The sequence below is a fragment of the Parasteatoda tepidariorum genome, chromosome 7 (genome assembly GCF_043381705.1).
Source record: "Parasteatoda tepidariorum isolate YZ-2023 chromosome 7, CAS_Ptep_4.0, whole genome shotgun sequence".
In the NCBI taxonomy this organism is placed as follows: Eukaryota; Metazoa; Arthropoda; class Arachnida; order Araneae; family Theridiidae; genus Parasteatoda; species Parasteatoda tepidariorum.
Window position 1 is genome coordinate 73,922,929 of NC_092210.1, and position 16,276 is coordinate 73,939,204.

At 25.1% G+C, this 16,276-nt stretch overlaps 1 protein-coding gene across 3 annotated transcripts in view; it reads left to right on the forward strand.

The window, feature by feature from the left end:
* The window catches only part of LOC107450590 (fab1 kinase), a 70,455-nt gene that overhangs the window by 29,001 nt on the left and 25,178 nt on the right, over positions 1-16,276 (forward strand). For all 3 annotated transcript variants that reach the window (XM_043039380.2, XM_071183630.1, XM_043039381.2), the window contains exons 14-22: positions 608-788; positions 1,708-1,782; positions 1,881-1,985; positions 3,415-3,555; positions 5,904-6,030; positions 8,743-8,837; positions 11,011-11,883; positions 13,121-13,221; positions 13,961-14,032. In XM_043039380.2, coding sequence (XP_042895314.1) covers positions 608-788; positions 1,708-1,782; positions 1,881-1,985; positions 3,415-3,555; positions 5,904-6,030; positions 8,743-8,837; positions 11,011-11,883; positions 13,121-13,221; positions 13,961-14,032 — 1,770 coding nt within the window. The remainder of the gene's footprint in view (positions 1-607; positions 789-1,707; positions 1,783-1,880; positions 1,986-3,414; positions 3,556-5,903; positions 6,031-8,742; positions 8,838-11,010; positions 11,884-13,120; positions 13,222-13,960; positions 14,033-16,276) is intronic.

A 16,276-nucleotide genomic window follows, 5' to 3' on the forward strand; every position in this document is an offset into this window, starting at 1 on the left:
TGTATATATATATATATATATATATATATATATATATATCATTCAACTTTCATTTTTTCTTACTTAATTGCATTAAGAAGGAAATATGAGACAAATAAGTTTGAAAAATACTCTCTTGTTTTTTTTATATTGTTATTATATAAATTTTTTAAATATTGCACATTTAATGTCTTTCCTTATTATTTTACTTCATTGCACATTAAATTTTTTTTCTTTGATTACAAATTTGTTATTTTATAAATAGTGTTATTTAATTATTTTTTAATTCTAATTTTTTTTCTTCAAATTTCTTAAATTAATCTTAAATATGTAACAATTTTTTTGATATCATAAGAATGTGATGTGATTTAAATTCTTTTTTCATTTTGATATATTTTATTGTTATAGTTCAATTTTTGTCTCTCATTCAGATATTTAATGAGTTAAAATAATAGAATATCATTTAAAAAAAACTTGTAGATACCATTAAAATTTTCAAAATTAAAACCTTCCATACAAATTTATGATTATTCAGGAGGGGATATGAAATTGCTAATTTATGATTTTTATCATAAAGGAGCTATCTTATTCTTCATTTGTTATTTCTAATTATCTTTAACTTTTATAGTGAAACATACATAAAACACGAACAAACTCTTTTGAATCAGCTTCTCAGCAATGAATCTCTTTCATTATGTTGGTCTGATGTAGTTCTACCCATAATTCATAGAGTTGTTAACTCAGTTCATCCAGATGTCAAAAATGATGCCGATGACATGGATATTAGACAATATGTGCAATTTAAAAAAGTAACTATCAGTTATTTATTTTATTTATATTGATACATTTTGATAAAAAAATTTGATAAATTAATAAAATAGCCTGTTGTGTTGTATTTTTTCCTACATAGTATTTGTTACATTTTTTATCGACCTAAAAATTCTTAAAATTTATCCTTGAAAAATACAAAACAAAGAGCCTTCTGAGATTGTCATAAATAACCTTATAGTAAAAAAATAATGCCTTTAATATTTTTGAGAGCTTGTTTCTTTTTTTTAAAAATTAAATATTAAACTGGTACTTTTATTTATAAATTTAATAAAACAATTAAATAATAATTAGAGTAAATCTGTAATTTATGAACAACATAAAATATAAATAAATACACAATAAATATAGATAAATGGTTTTAAATTTTATTTCAATAACAAAGTATTTAAAGAACTAGACAGTTGTCTATAGACCAAGCTTTTTATTTGCATCTATTCACTAAAACCCTAACAGTTCTGATTTTTTCGTTTTATAAAATTAAATATTCTAAATACTTTTATTTCAAATAAAATAATGTTTCCTGAAATTTTTTATTGTTATTTTGTTAAATTAATTTGATATTATTAAACAGCTACTACTTTATAGAATTGCTTTCACATAAATTTTTTTGCTTTATTATCTTTCATCTGTATTTGTTAATATTATTTCTTAATTTGAAGCACTGAACAGTATTTCAGACTGCAGGAAATTAATTTGTTTTTAATATGTATTCAAGCTCTGATTCTAAACTTTTTGTATTATTACAAAATTTAATTTTTACTTATGGCTGTTTACTTTCAGTTACAATTTATCAAATATTTTTTAATTTTTTTTTGATGCGAAGATATTCATGGAGTACCAGTAGTTCATTATTATTAGGTTGCTATTTTTTTAAATTTGAGCAAAACATTTTTATAGATTCCTGGAGGAAACAAGTCAGAAAGTACTATTATTAGTGGTATTGTTTTCTCTAAGACAGTTGCTCATAAAAAGGTAATACACAATTTCATTTATATAAAATTTGCTTCATTATCATACATTACTTTTCTCTCTTCTAAGCTAAGTGTGTGTGTTTTTTGTTGAATTTTTAGATGAGACAAAGAATTGACAAGCCAACTGTTTTACTTCTGAGCTCCTCTATATCTTATCAAAGGGTTGAAAATAAACTATCATCTTTAGATCCTATTCTGATGCAGGTATTGTATTACAAATTAATGATATTATTAAATAAAATAAAAATATTGCGTAACATGATAATTTTTATGATATATGATAAAATCTAAATAATCTAAAATAAAATAACAGTGTACAAATTAACTTATTTTTGTTTTATCAAAATGCTATTCAAAATTTTTTTATGTTTTGATCTATTTTTATGCTGTACAGTACGGTGACTTCTACAGTTTCTGAAAATGTTCTTTAAAAAAGTTATAAGTTTTGTAATAAAAAACATAATTTTTATTTGGAGACATGCAGTAGAGAGTTGGCATTCTCCTACAATACGTACTGTTTTGCTTCCTATATTTTGCACTTTGAATATGTAAAGTCATTTTTTTTAATATACTGTATAAAATTGATCAATACAAAGTAACAAACTCATGGAAAAAACCTAAGCAACCAAAACAATGATAATGAAAACAGTGAGCCCAATGAGAGGTGAAAGTACAAGGTTGGTTTGATTTCGTCTGACTCAAAGAACTGTGGTGGCTCAGGGGATAAATCGTTCATCCTCCCAACGAGGTATCCCGGCGTCGAATACCAGTAGTAGCTAGTTGATACTAATTCTGCTCTCGGCTTGCACCCACCAGATTGCGAGGTTAAATATCCTAAATAGTAGTAGGCGGATCATGGGCTAGAATCCCTTTGCTATCGGTTTTCATGGTTTTTCTTTCCATGTAACACAAATGCGGGATAATTCCACTAAAAAGTTCTCCACGAAGGCTAGCTTGTCTTAATACTTGACCCAGGAGTTCCTTTGTCTTGAGTTGGGTTCAAAATTACAATTTATAGTCGTTAATTCAGAATTGAGTCAGCTGTTCAATGCCGGTTATGAAATTGAAAACATTTACCCACCCTTCATTTCATCAATAAATGAAAAGTTTCTTAATCAAAAAATTTTTATGCTTTTAAACTGGGAAGAGATAGAGAGATAAAGTGAATATACAGTTCCATCTGTATAAAGGTTTCTTCTCTGCTATTCATATAGTGTGACATTGATACTTAAATACCTTTTTATTAAAAAAAAATTTGCCATACTCATAAATAAGATTTTAAGAAAAATTAAATTATTTAGTGTTAAAATGTCTGCAAAGCTTGAGAATGTTAATTTATATATATATATATATATATATATATTAGATAAGACACACTTTTAATCATACCGTTACTTTAATACAATTTTTTGCTGACCAATGATTTCATATTTGAATTTGTTTTAGANATATATATATATATAAAAAAAATCCTTCTAAATCTCATTTATATTGCCATTTACATTATCTGCTTACATTATATATCTCAGCAGTTTATATTTGTTATATGCTAAAAATTTGTCAATAAATTTTGATAGTTTTCTGAATGAAATCTATAGTTTTTAGATAGTTATATAAAAAGTTTTTTTTATAGGAAAATGAATACTTAAAAAATATTATTGGAAAATTGACTGTTTTCAAACCTGATATATTATTAGCTGAAAAAACAGTATCTCGCTTAGCTCAAGAAATGCTATTGGGGCTTGGTGTTACTGTTGCATTAAATGTCAAGCCAGTGAGTATTTTATATTGATATTTCCAATTGTTGGGTAATTTGCATTTACAACTCTCTGATATTATTTATTTATTTATTGTATATTTTATTTTGTCTGTCACATTTAGAACTTTATGCCACTTTCAACTTTGCTGAATTTTACTTGTGTCGTCTAGATAGGCGTTGTACCTCAAACTATTTTAGGGTTTGGTTTCGAAATTCAAATGTTATTTCAGATGCGTTCGTTAATTTAGTGCCGGGAGGAAAAATTTTAAATATTTTGAGATTCATTCAAATTTTTACTATTGATTGAATTATTGCTTTAATGTTGGGCTATTAAAACAGTTTATAAATAATTCTTTTGGGAGAAGATTAATCAACCAGTGCTTAAATCTTGTTAGCTTTGATATATAGTTCTGTGTAATTTAATTTGGTTACATTTATTTGATTTGTTATTAGTGCAAAAATTGTGATTTGTAAATTACAAGGACATTTTTAGTTTTACCTTAGATTTTTCAAGAAATTTTTATCTTTTTAGTTTTGAAACTTAAAAAATTTCTTTTTCTTTTTCTAAATAAAAATATAAATTTATGCTTGTAACATTTTGATGATTAACTTTTTTGTGTAAAAATAAATAAACTTTTTGCTTTAAAAAACGAGAAGTTGTTATTGTCGTTTTGTTAATGGATGAAAAAAATTTCAATATAAAGCTGGTATTGATGTAAAGAACAAAAAATACTTGGTGCTATGCCTCATCAAAAGAAAAGAGTAAAATTGCACATTGTGTTCAACCATGTGCATTGAAATTATGCCAAAAGAAACATACCAAAGCATGTCAACTAACTTGAATTAATATCTTAATTTATATGCTTAATTAATATGCTAAAATTACATACCTGAACTTGTCTGTTAACTTGAATTGATATCTTAACTTATTTCTTAAAATGTAATAATTTAATTGGGAATATGACTTAATTTTTGATTGTTTGATTTTATATTCACTAACACAAAAGCAAATTAATAAAAACTATAGTAATAAAGAAATTGAGAACTATGTTTTTCTTTGACACTAATTTGGAGTAAATAATTTATTTTTGCTGGACATAAAATGAAAAAATTAGCGTGCATCACTTTCGTAAGAAACTTCTATCGCCACCAAGTATTTCCCCTAACATCTTTCAGAAGTGATAAGCCCTACATTTTTTGTTTTAGTCTGACAAAAATAAAATAAGTTTCTCCGTTGCACTTCACTTGAAGAGCATAGGTTTTTAAGATTTTTATTTTAATATTTAAGAAATGTGAGGGCATTTTGTTGTGAGAAAAGCTAATTGATTTGATACATTTGGTCATATGTAAATTTTGTTGTGAAAGGAACCATGACAAATCAAGATGATTTAATAATGCATTTATTGGCTAATTAGTTTTTAAATTTTTATTAAACAACTAAGCTTTAAAAAAAGTTTAATTTTTTTTAAAATTCTTGATAAAAATGAATTTATTATGTTTATTTAAGATTATGATCATAAAATAGATATTGTTTAAATTTCTATCTTCTAACCCAATAAAGAACTACAAGAAGTATTTGAAATTTTGGTAATTTGTAAAATTGTGGCAATTTCTAATCAAAAGTCTTTTATTTTATTTATTTAATTTTTTGTTATACTATTGATTAATTTACACTATTTTAGAGATTCAGAATGCAATTTTTATTTATTATGACTAAGTACCTCTCTTTTAGACAAAAAATGATGGGAAAAAAACATGCGAAAAACAACGAAGAATTACCACAAACACTAATTTTATTTTTTCTCTAGATTCATAAACAATTGTCTCACAAATACTTGTAACTTATAATATGAAAGAGATTAGTTTCTAAATACTTTCCTACATTGTTAGACAAATATTTATAAATAATGTATGTATCTCCCTTGCTTGTTTATGAATCTAGGGTTCATTTTTGTTACTCACATAAAAAGAATGTATGTGCTATGTCCAAATTAAAAAAAATATTTTTGGTAGCTTATAAATATTGTTGAAAATTTTTTTATGCTCAATTATTCAAGTAAAGTAACAAATAGTGTTTGAATTTTGTAAGCATTATTTTTTAACTCTATTCTTGAAATTGATAGTGTTATTAATTTTAAAATACATTATTGTGATTAAAGCATGAAATATAATAAAGTTTATATTTTCTGCTATGCGTGTGAATAAATCTAAAACATTTTTCATTGATTTCATGTCAAAAAACATATAATTGCTACACCAAAACTTATTTTAATTTTGTGTTCATTATTATCAATATAAGTTCTCATTTCATTAGGTTTTTCTTATTTAAGCATTTTAACTGACAAATGGAATTTCTTTTTTAGTCTGTTATGGAAAGAGTTGCAAGAGGCACCCAAGCTGCAATTGTATCAACAGTGGATGCTCACCTTGGCAGACCGCAACTTGGAACATGTGAACAATTTAAAGTGAAGACATACTCACTCTCTGGAGGTAATAATTGTCCTGCTGATCATTTAAATTTAAAATCAATAATTTTAATAATGAATGGTAAATTATGCCAATTTACGCTAATTGTTAGCTCAGAATTTTTCTTGATTCCAAATAGCCTGTGCATAAATGAAGTGTACATCTGGCGTTCCTGGGGATTAGCCACACTTTTTTTGAAGCTGACATTCCTACATCAAACTAATTCTTAGTATTATTTACTTTTTATTTTGTAACAGGGTTTATTGACTTAAATTGGTTTACATTTAATCACAATTTAAATCTACTGATTTCTTAAAAAGAAAATTATTCATTTAAATCATTTTTCTAAAAAGAAATCACTGATTTAAAAAGTATTATAATATGAGATTATTTTGATTTTTTCATTTGTTCTTAAAGCTTTAAAATTTATTGTAAGTAAATTGCTACCTAAATGAGCTACAATTAGCAACACTGCGTTAGTACATGGTGTTTAAAATTGTTGCATTTATAACTTTATTATTATTCCATGCTATAACTTATAACTTAATTTATAATATAACTTTTTAAATTTTCAAATTCTTAAAAGTTAAATATTGAGTTAGGACTTTTTTATATTTTACCAAATTCAGATTAAGAATAAAGGGAAAATTTTTTTCAGTTTTTTTAATATTTATACATCTGTAAAAAACTGTTCTTCTTATTTTTTTTTTATGCCAAAAACATTAAGAGAGTGAAAATCTTTCTAATTCCTAGTTTTAAAACATATTCTTCAAAACTACATTTCTTAAAATAATTTAAAGCACAAATATATATTTCTGAAACTTAAAATATTTAGGATATTACAAGGAAATCATCATAATATGGCCTGAAAAAAGTTGTTAATAGAAATATTTGTTATTCAAGAACCAATGCAATTAGAAAAATGGCATGCTTAGATCATTATCCATATATTTTAAGAGAAAAAAGCAATTAGTATTTAAGTAGAAAAAATATTTGTTTATTTAGAAGTTAATAGTTAGAATTAAGTATCACAAATTTTAATATTTTTGAGACTGAAATTTTCAAGATTATGTTATTTTACACCCAATATAACTAAATTTTTGTCAAACTGACTCTTAATTTTTACTAGTCCTTTAATTTTAGGAAGTTACTGTGGCACTTTATCATCTTTAAAGATTACAAACATTTAATTTTATTGCCTATCATTATTTAAATAATGATTTTTAATTTTGTTGCATTATTTTAATGCTACTAAAAGAAATAAAGAAAGTTAATAGAAAAAAAAAAGTGGTTTGTGAGTTAAATGATTAGCTACAAAGTAACACTAATTTTAGTTATGTAGATCTTGTAAATTTTCAAAAAAACAATTAGAAATTTTTTTTTTGCCCTGTAAAGTTTATGCCCTATATATTGAAGCTCATTTTGTATTTATCTTTTTCTTATATTTTTTCCTTCTTGAATAGGATCTGCTATTGCCTATGTATTGCAAACGATATTGACTTATATTAAAATTGTTGCTGCAATAGTTTTGTTAAATTGTATTAATATTTTTCTGTTCTTTTCATCATAATTGGTTAAAACAAACTATTGTGTGATTATGCAATTTACTGATATGAAAAACCAATTTTTTTCAATTTATAACAACATTTACTGTGTATATTAGTTGTTTCCAACTTAAATATTTATTTTTAAAGATATTGTCAGGGGTGCCGTGATCTGTAAAATTTTTGAATGTGGTAGCAAAATTAAGAAAAATATAAATGTTTTATGTTCCCATTGAATAAATCTCCCTTTCAAACCCCCCAAATTTTACAAAAATCAGGACTTAACTTACATACTGGTTATAAAGTAGGACAATCGTTGATACTGAAATGTCAGTGCATTATAAACAAGGAGATAAATAAGAATAATTATCATTTACCCATTGCAAAATTTACGTTTAATGTATATATACAATTAATTTTGCCTTTTCTCTCATCATATTTGCTTTATAAAGTCGTTCTTTTTCACTTATGTTCGTTACATTTAATACTTTAAATTACGTTAAAAAATAAGTATAAGAAAGATTAATCTAATGTATTCAAAAGTATTTAAAAAAATATTATTAAGTATATTTTATAAATATTTTTCAGCAGTTGACTAATTCACCCCACATATCAGAAATTTGCTATTTTCTAATCTTAAAAAGGGTCGTCTTGTACAATAGGTCAACTTATACATCAGAATATACGCCATTAATAAGTGCTAAAAAATTTTACAATTTAAATGAAAAATATGTTTGGGTGCAAAAATCATAGAAAAGTTTTTTTAATGTTGGAGTTAAATTTAGATATTCTTTACTAGTTTTTACTTTGCTACCAATTTTTTTCTTCTTCAGTACCCTGACTGTACTGGTTAGCTGTTGTTGATGTACATGATCAATTATTTAATATTATATAATGTTATTTATTGTTATCAATATTTTATATAAAAATATAGAATTGTAAAAATTAGAATTTTTCTATAAGTTCATATTCAATGTAATTTTTTAGCTATTGATTGATTTGGCTACATTACCAGTATCTCTTTAAAGTATTATACAAAGAAACAATTTATGTGTTTTCTTTCTTTTTCTTCCATTTTTTTTCTATAAAATGCAACAGAAAAGAAAATATTAAAGTTCAAATTTTTTTTTTCTATTTATTTCTTGAATTGTGTTTAGTTAGATTCTCAGCAATTACGATTTTTATTATTTAGCTAAGTTCAAAACCTTGATGTTTTTTGATGGGTGTCCAGAAAACTTGGGATGTACTATATTATTGCGAGGTGGATCTGCAAATGAGCTGAGAAAAGTGAGCTTTATTAAATATTTTCCTTCTTCAGTGTTTTCATTACAGAAAAAAAATAAGAGAGAATTTCTCACCCTTTCTCAAAAATAGGGTGAGATCTCAAAAAGTTAGGTGAGATTTCTAAAAATTAAAAAAAAACACGAATAGACTTGGAAGAAATATTTCTTTAATTATAATACATTTTTAACATCTTCTAATTTTTAAAGCATTGAATATTTGTGCTGTATCATTATATGGAAAACGTTCTATATCTATTCAATGTTGAAAATAATGAAAGTGAAACGAATTTTATTCAAAATGGCAGAAATTTTTTTTTTCCAAAATTCTCGCATTAATAATTTTTTAATGCTAGAAAAGAAAAAAATAAGCGAGATTCTCGCGCTGTAGTCTTTCACGAAAAAATTCATTATTTCATGCCTATATTTTGAAGTTCTTCTTTATTGAATGAGATCAAAACCATATCGATGGAATAGATAGTTTAGAAGCTATAAGGATTTTATGCATAATAGCGTCTAAGACAAACATTATAAATTTCANTTTCATTACAGAAAAAAAATAAGAGAGAATTTCTCACCCTTTCTCAAAAATAGGGTGAGATCTCAAAAAGTTAAGTGAGATTTCTAAAAATTAAAAAAACGCGAATAGACTTAGAGAAAATATTTCTTTAATTATAATACATTTTTAACATCTTCTAATTTTTAAAGCATTGAATATTTTTGCTGCATCATCATATGGAAAACGTTCTATATCTATTTTTTCATCAGATCTATATCTATTTTTTCATTTTTCATTTCTTAATGAGAAACATTAGGCTGCTCTAATGTTTATCAGTCATTTGTTTACAATATTTTGTCTTAATTCGGTTTTGAGTGCTAAATGACCTTGCAACAGATGCTGAACAATTTGGAATCACTAAGTAAATTTGTAGCATTGAGAAAAATTTAAACGTCTTACATGAAGAAATCTTACCTTCAGTGAACACTTGGTTGCAGAGAAATGTGTTCTGAAAGGTGTTCCATCATTCGGGGAGGGGGGCATTGTGTTCTGCTGTTCGCACTGGTTCTGAACAGTACTGGTAAATAGGGAAGCTAGATAACAGGGATCAATGTTGAAAATAATGAAAGTGAAACGAATTTTATTCAAAATGGCAGAAATTTTTTTCCCAAAATTCTCGCATTAATAATTTTTTAATGCTAGAAAAGAAAAAAATAAGCAAGATTCTTGCGCTGTAGTGAAAACACTGTTCTTTCACGAAAAAATTCATTATTTCATGCCTATATTTTGAAGTTCTTCTTTATTGAATGAGATCAAAACCATATCGATGGAATAGATAGTTTAGAAGCTATAAGGATTTTGTGCATAATAGCGTCTAAGTCAAACATTATAAATTTCATACATAAAACCCTAATTTTCTTTTAAACCATTAGTCTTATTAACTTGGTTTTAATGTTATGTAATTCGGCTTAAAATAATACATCTGATCCAATATGTCTCTTTTCTATATAAAGATGTGGAATGCATAAATGTGTGTAAGTACGGTTTTAATGTTATGTAATTCGACTTAAAATAATACATCTGATCCAATATGTCTCTTTTCTATATAAAGACGTGGAATGCATAAATGTGTGTAAGTACTAAACTGTAGTTTTATAAAAAAAGTTTTTGTAACTATTAACCTTATTAACACTGCTTTGGTTTAATTCAATGTAGCATAAAAAAAACAGCCTCATAGGAAACATTACCTCAATTTGATCTGGCTCATTTGTTTGTCTTTAAGACACATCAAATGTTGTAATGAAGGAATTAAATGACAGCTTTTGTAACATTTAATTAGTGTAATAATAAAATTTATTAAAATTTTAAAAAATTAAAAAGTAATATTGCTGAGTAATGATAACTTAACATTTAGGTGGTTCTGTTAACTTAAAATTAATTTTTCCTCATTATTTGCCATTTTTATTGGTTATTATTTGCCATTGTCACTGAAAACCTGCAATTACGGGATAGATGTTCCATAATTATTGCTCAGTAATCTTTTTAAGTGTATAAATAAAATATTAATCATTTCTTATTTATTGTAGTTATTTTTTTCAGTTGCTTTATTCTGTAATTTCCTGATCATGAACCTTTTTTTAAAATTATTGATACTTAACATCATATTAAACATTTGCTTCAGGTTAAACAAGTGGTCCAGTTCATGATTTATGTTGCTTACAACTGGCAACTGGAGCGCTCATTTTTGATGGATGAATTTGCTTTTGTTCCTTCTTTAATACAAGAGCAGATAGATACACCTGAGGATGAACCAATAAGCGCAGAGGAAATAAATACAGAAAATGTTATTTCTTCCAAGGATGTTTTAGAGAATGGCAATGTTACTCTAAACCAGAAGCAGCTTAATAGAAGGAGTAAATTTGATGAATTGGGTAAAAAACTAGAAACTGAATCGATAAGCGACTTTAGTGATCCCCTTCATTCTTACCTGCACTCAGAAAGTGACACATTTCAGCCTGAACCTGTGGATGACTTGAAAGTAAATGTTCTACCCACTACAAACACATTCAGCAAACTTTTGGATGATGTGATTTTATGCATATCTCTGAATGTCAAATTGAGCGTTCCGTTTCTGGAAGGCGAAACCGGTAAAAAGTGTGGGCTAAGGAAATTTTTCCCTCAAGAGATTTACTGGTCTCGGCATTTCGCGAAAGACAGTGATATGAGTATACTGCACCAAATTGATACCCCAGCGTCTGATTTAGAGGAAGAAATTTCTGGAATAAAAAGCATTATAAATAGTAAAAATGTGGAATTATTATCTAGTCATAAATTTATAGGTGTTAAAATAACTGATATGTTAAGTGCATCTCTTGATATACAAGCACTTTTAGCGGATTTTCGAGCTAGAGGTGGAATGATCAAGTTTTTATGTCCTCATGAACGCTTGGCAAAAGAAAAGGAAAAGAAGGCGACAAATTCTCATCAGAATACTGCACGTGAACATTCCAAATCTTTAGAAACTAATAATAGTGGTCTGTGCTGGGAAAAAAAGGTATTTGAATGTTATGTCTATTTTATGCCTTTTTTAAATTAAGATTTTAAAATTTATTATAAATATGTTATAAAAAATCAGAAGTCCATCGACTTCTCCTACCAATAAATCTTTCTACATTGTTTTCAATCAATAATATTTAGCAAAACAATTAAATAAAAGTAGGTTACGAGGGAAAGAAAATTGTTCTCACTAAAATCAGGCAAACGATTTTACAGTATGTGAAAAATGATTGGCAAATTTGAATATTTCACTGTAAATTTTTATGTTTATGTCTATTGTGCTAAACAAAGCCACAAATTATTCTAAAAAAAATAAAAATTTTATAAATATTTCAAATTGATGATTATGTTTGAAAGGTTATCTTCTAAATAAGTGAGGCTTAAGTTGAAAATGATTTAATCTTAAAGTTTAACTTCTATATAGAATGTTTAACAATTATTTCAATTAAAGGTATCTTCACAAATTATTTTTTCTTATTCACGTTTTTATATGAGTTACATTTTTAAAATAATTTAGCAGTTATTCATTTTACAATTGTATAAATTCTTTTCATAAAATTATGTATAAGCACTAAAAATTGTTCAAAGTAAACTATCCAATCCATTCTCAGTATAAATGAAGATGGTTTGTGTTTAAATATGTGAAATCCAGAGAGCCCAACTTTACTTTCAGTTTTCCTCTAAGTGTCATGTGCCATACATATTGAGTGACTAAATAGTGCTTTTTTGATGGCATTGTGAGTTGGTGAATGCATGAGCTTGAATATGTTATTGGTTTGAAAATAACAGCTGATGGTACAATTATCCTTTCTGTCCTTAAACATTGTCTGATCTACCTGCTGAATGATTTTCTGTTCATAAACTAGAATATGTTATAAGCATTAATTATATTGAAATTGATGGTTTATGCACAATTATTTATAATTTTGCATAAATGAAACTCTTGGCACTTAAATTTAGAAATGCAACTCTTCAACTATTCTGGTTAGATATTTTTTTAAATATTTGAATTAATAATTTATTTAGGTTGAAAAATACAACAATACAACAATAAAATACAACTCTCCAACTATTTATTCTGTAATCAAAAGATACATAAACATTCAATTTTTTTCTTATGATGGTTCCTTTGCATCTTATTCAATTTACTGTTAACTTATAGATTTTATTTGAAAAGTTATAAATATTCTGGTTAGATATTTTTTTTTAAATATTTGAATTAATAATTTATTTAGGTTGATGCTTTGGATCCTTGTAACCATCAAACAATATCTGTTCTTTTCTCAAGTTATTCATGCAGCTCAGATAATGCGCCTAATTACTGTGTCAATCCCTGGTGAGTGAGTTTTTTTTATTTAATTATTCTTATATCGACTGCTCTTTTATTTCCTTTTTTAAATTGCAAATTTCATGTTGCAATTAATATGCCGTTTATTAAAATAAATATGAGTTATAATAACACATAGTTTCTTTAATTTTTCTCTCATTGAATTATTATTTTTTTATTTATCCTAAATAACTATGTTCATCTGATTGACTTTAAAACATAAAGTATTTTTTTAAAAATAAATAAAGGAGTTTTCAAGATGGACTAATTTATGATCTATTATATCCTTAGTTACATTATGATACTCATTTAATTTCAATTATCTAGAGTAAATACTGAAGAAATATTATTTATTCAATATGCTTTATAATATTCCATAGTAGAAAATACTATGTTGTTAAACATTTTTATTTTTGCATTTATTGCAAATTTTAAGTAAATTGAGGAAAAAGAAATTATTCAGCCAACTGAATATCTTGCAAATCATGAACTATTAATATGTTGAAGAAAAAAGAAATAATTTGTATATAAAAATATTTTCTAAATCGACTGCGTATGGTTCTTTAATCAAAGCAAATTTGCTTAGCCATTTTATGAAATAGTCTATGTAGGCATTTTGACTAGTTTAGTAAAATTTGATGGCTAATATATTAAGACATTTGTTATAGTTTACTTTCATTCATTTCTGAAGAGCTGTCTAAAAAGTTCAAATAATTTGATTTTCGTTTAATGTGATACATGTTCTTAGGGTTGTGAAAATGGAATTTTATGGAGCAAATGATATTACACTTGGTGGATTTCTTGATCGATATTGTTTCAGGTAAAGGCTTATTAACTGTCAATTTACTTACCCTGTTTTTACCATAAATATTTCGAAATATTATGTTATTTTTTAATATTTTATGTAAAGTTGCTACCAAAACACCGGGTTTTAGTTTAAGTAAAATTTTTATAACATATCTTATACAAATAGGCGTGATATTTTTTTTTACTATCTTGTATCATTAAATAATTTTCAAATTGCTATTTTATTTATTTATTTATTTTGCAAATTAAATCTTAAAAAGTTTATAAACTTTCATGAAAAGTATTGCTACTGCTCAAAGAAAATATTTTAATTTCTGTACTCAGTATTTTATTTATAATATATATTAATACAAGACAAATTTATTATCATCCCGTAATATATGATTTTTTTAACATTTTCACTCAATGAAGAATCAGTCTCTTCAAAATAACTGATAATTTTAAAGTTTATTGAATGTAAATGAATTTTTTTTAATCAAATATTAATTCTTTTATACTTAAAGAAAATATGCAAAAATACTGTAAAAATGATACTGCTGAGTAGTAGATTTCAATCAAAGGTGTCTAATAAATACAAACAATGACTTGTAAAAAAATTTTTACTCTGAGAAAAAGTAAAGTAAATTTAATTACAAATAAATGAATTATTCACTGTTAGCTTTTCAAATCTGAATTCAGTTTTCAGAATATTTCATTCTATTTTTTTGTATTAAACTTTATTAATTATAAAAAAATTAAGAAATATCAATACTTTTTATTAAATCAAAATCTTTTAACATATAAAAACATAATAATACCTTTTAATAAATCTTTAATATGTATAATTTAAAATTTGATTTTATAAAGAATAAATTTTTTGTTCTCAGCTTATTAATAATAATATATTTGATAATGAGCATAAATAATTACCTTCATATAATATACACTAGTTTCATTTTATTCCTGACATTGACCAGCTGACCAATATTAAATTTGTTGCTATCAATATTTAACTATTTTGTCTTGCAATTTTGATCTCAAGCCAAAAGACTAAGTAACTCCTTGATCAAGCACTTGGACAAACTTGCTTTTGTGGAAGATTTTTTTATGAAACATTTGTGTTACTTGGGCTCAGGGTTGGCATGATTTGAATCACTTGTGATTTTTTTTTAATTGCCATTAATTTAAACAAACTGATTTTTTTAAATAATTAAGTATAAAATATTTTTTGTAGTATATAATTAATACATTCTTTAGAGTGTGATTTTAAGTTTATTTTTACATGCATATTACATGCGTATTCATTAATTTGTTAAAAAAACATGAATTTAAATAAAAGAAAAATTTTCCAATTATTTAAATTAACTGATTTTTTTAAAAATACATTATTTGATGCGTGATTTTTTTTATGAAGTCTTAATGGAGATTTCTTACTCTAAGAGAGAGAGAGAGAGAGAGAGAGATAATAAAAGGGATATTAAATTATAACGGTGATATTAAAAAGGGATATTAAATTGCATGTAAAGTGTAAAAGGGATATATGTGCAAAAAATATTTTTAATTACACACATTTAGTTTTCTGCATAATTAAGTTCAGTGCTTTGAAAACTTAATAAATATGTAGTATGTGATATCGACAAGAGTTACTTAAAATGATTTTTTTCTAGTTATGTTTTCTGATCTAAACTAATTTACTCTTCATTAGGTATCTAATTGACATTTATTAGTAGCAAGTTTAGCTTGAAAAGCATAACTATGATATTATTTATTTATTGATTAGCTATTAATGATTAATTGGTTGATAATCTTATTTAAATCAAATCGTTTTGTTTTAAATTTTTATTTTATTTTATTAAAAAGAAATATATTGTGATTTTTGCCAACCCTGCTTGGAGTGGAAAAATGCAAAAACTTCTCACTTAATTGCTTAAATGCTTTGTGAGTGCACACTTGTACAATGTATGCATAATTTTGCATGAAAGTTGACCATGTTGTGTTCAAAACAAGCAAAAAATTATATCACTTACTTTTTGATATTAATAATTCTATTGATTGCAACTGTCTTTCATTCTAAACTATGGTTAATTTAATGACCTGTTATGTATTTTTCTAGAAGAATCGATATCTTAACATGTTAATCTACATTTCACACATTATTTAGGCACACTAATATAATAGTAAATAATCTTGAAAATGTAAATTATTAAAAATCTACGAATGTGATAGTCTTTGCTAATGTTGATAACCATGTCATTAGTTCTGAACTTGGAAAAAATTA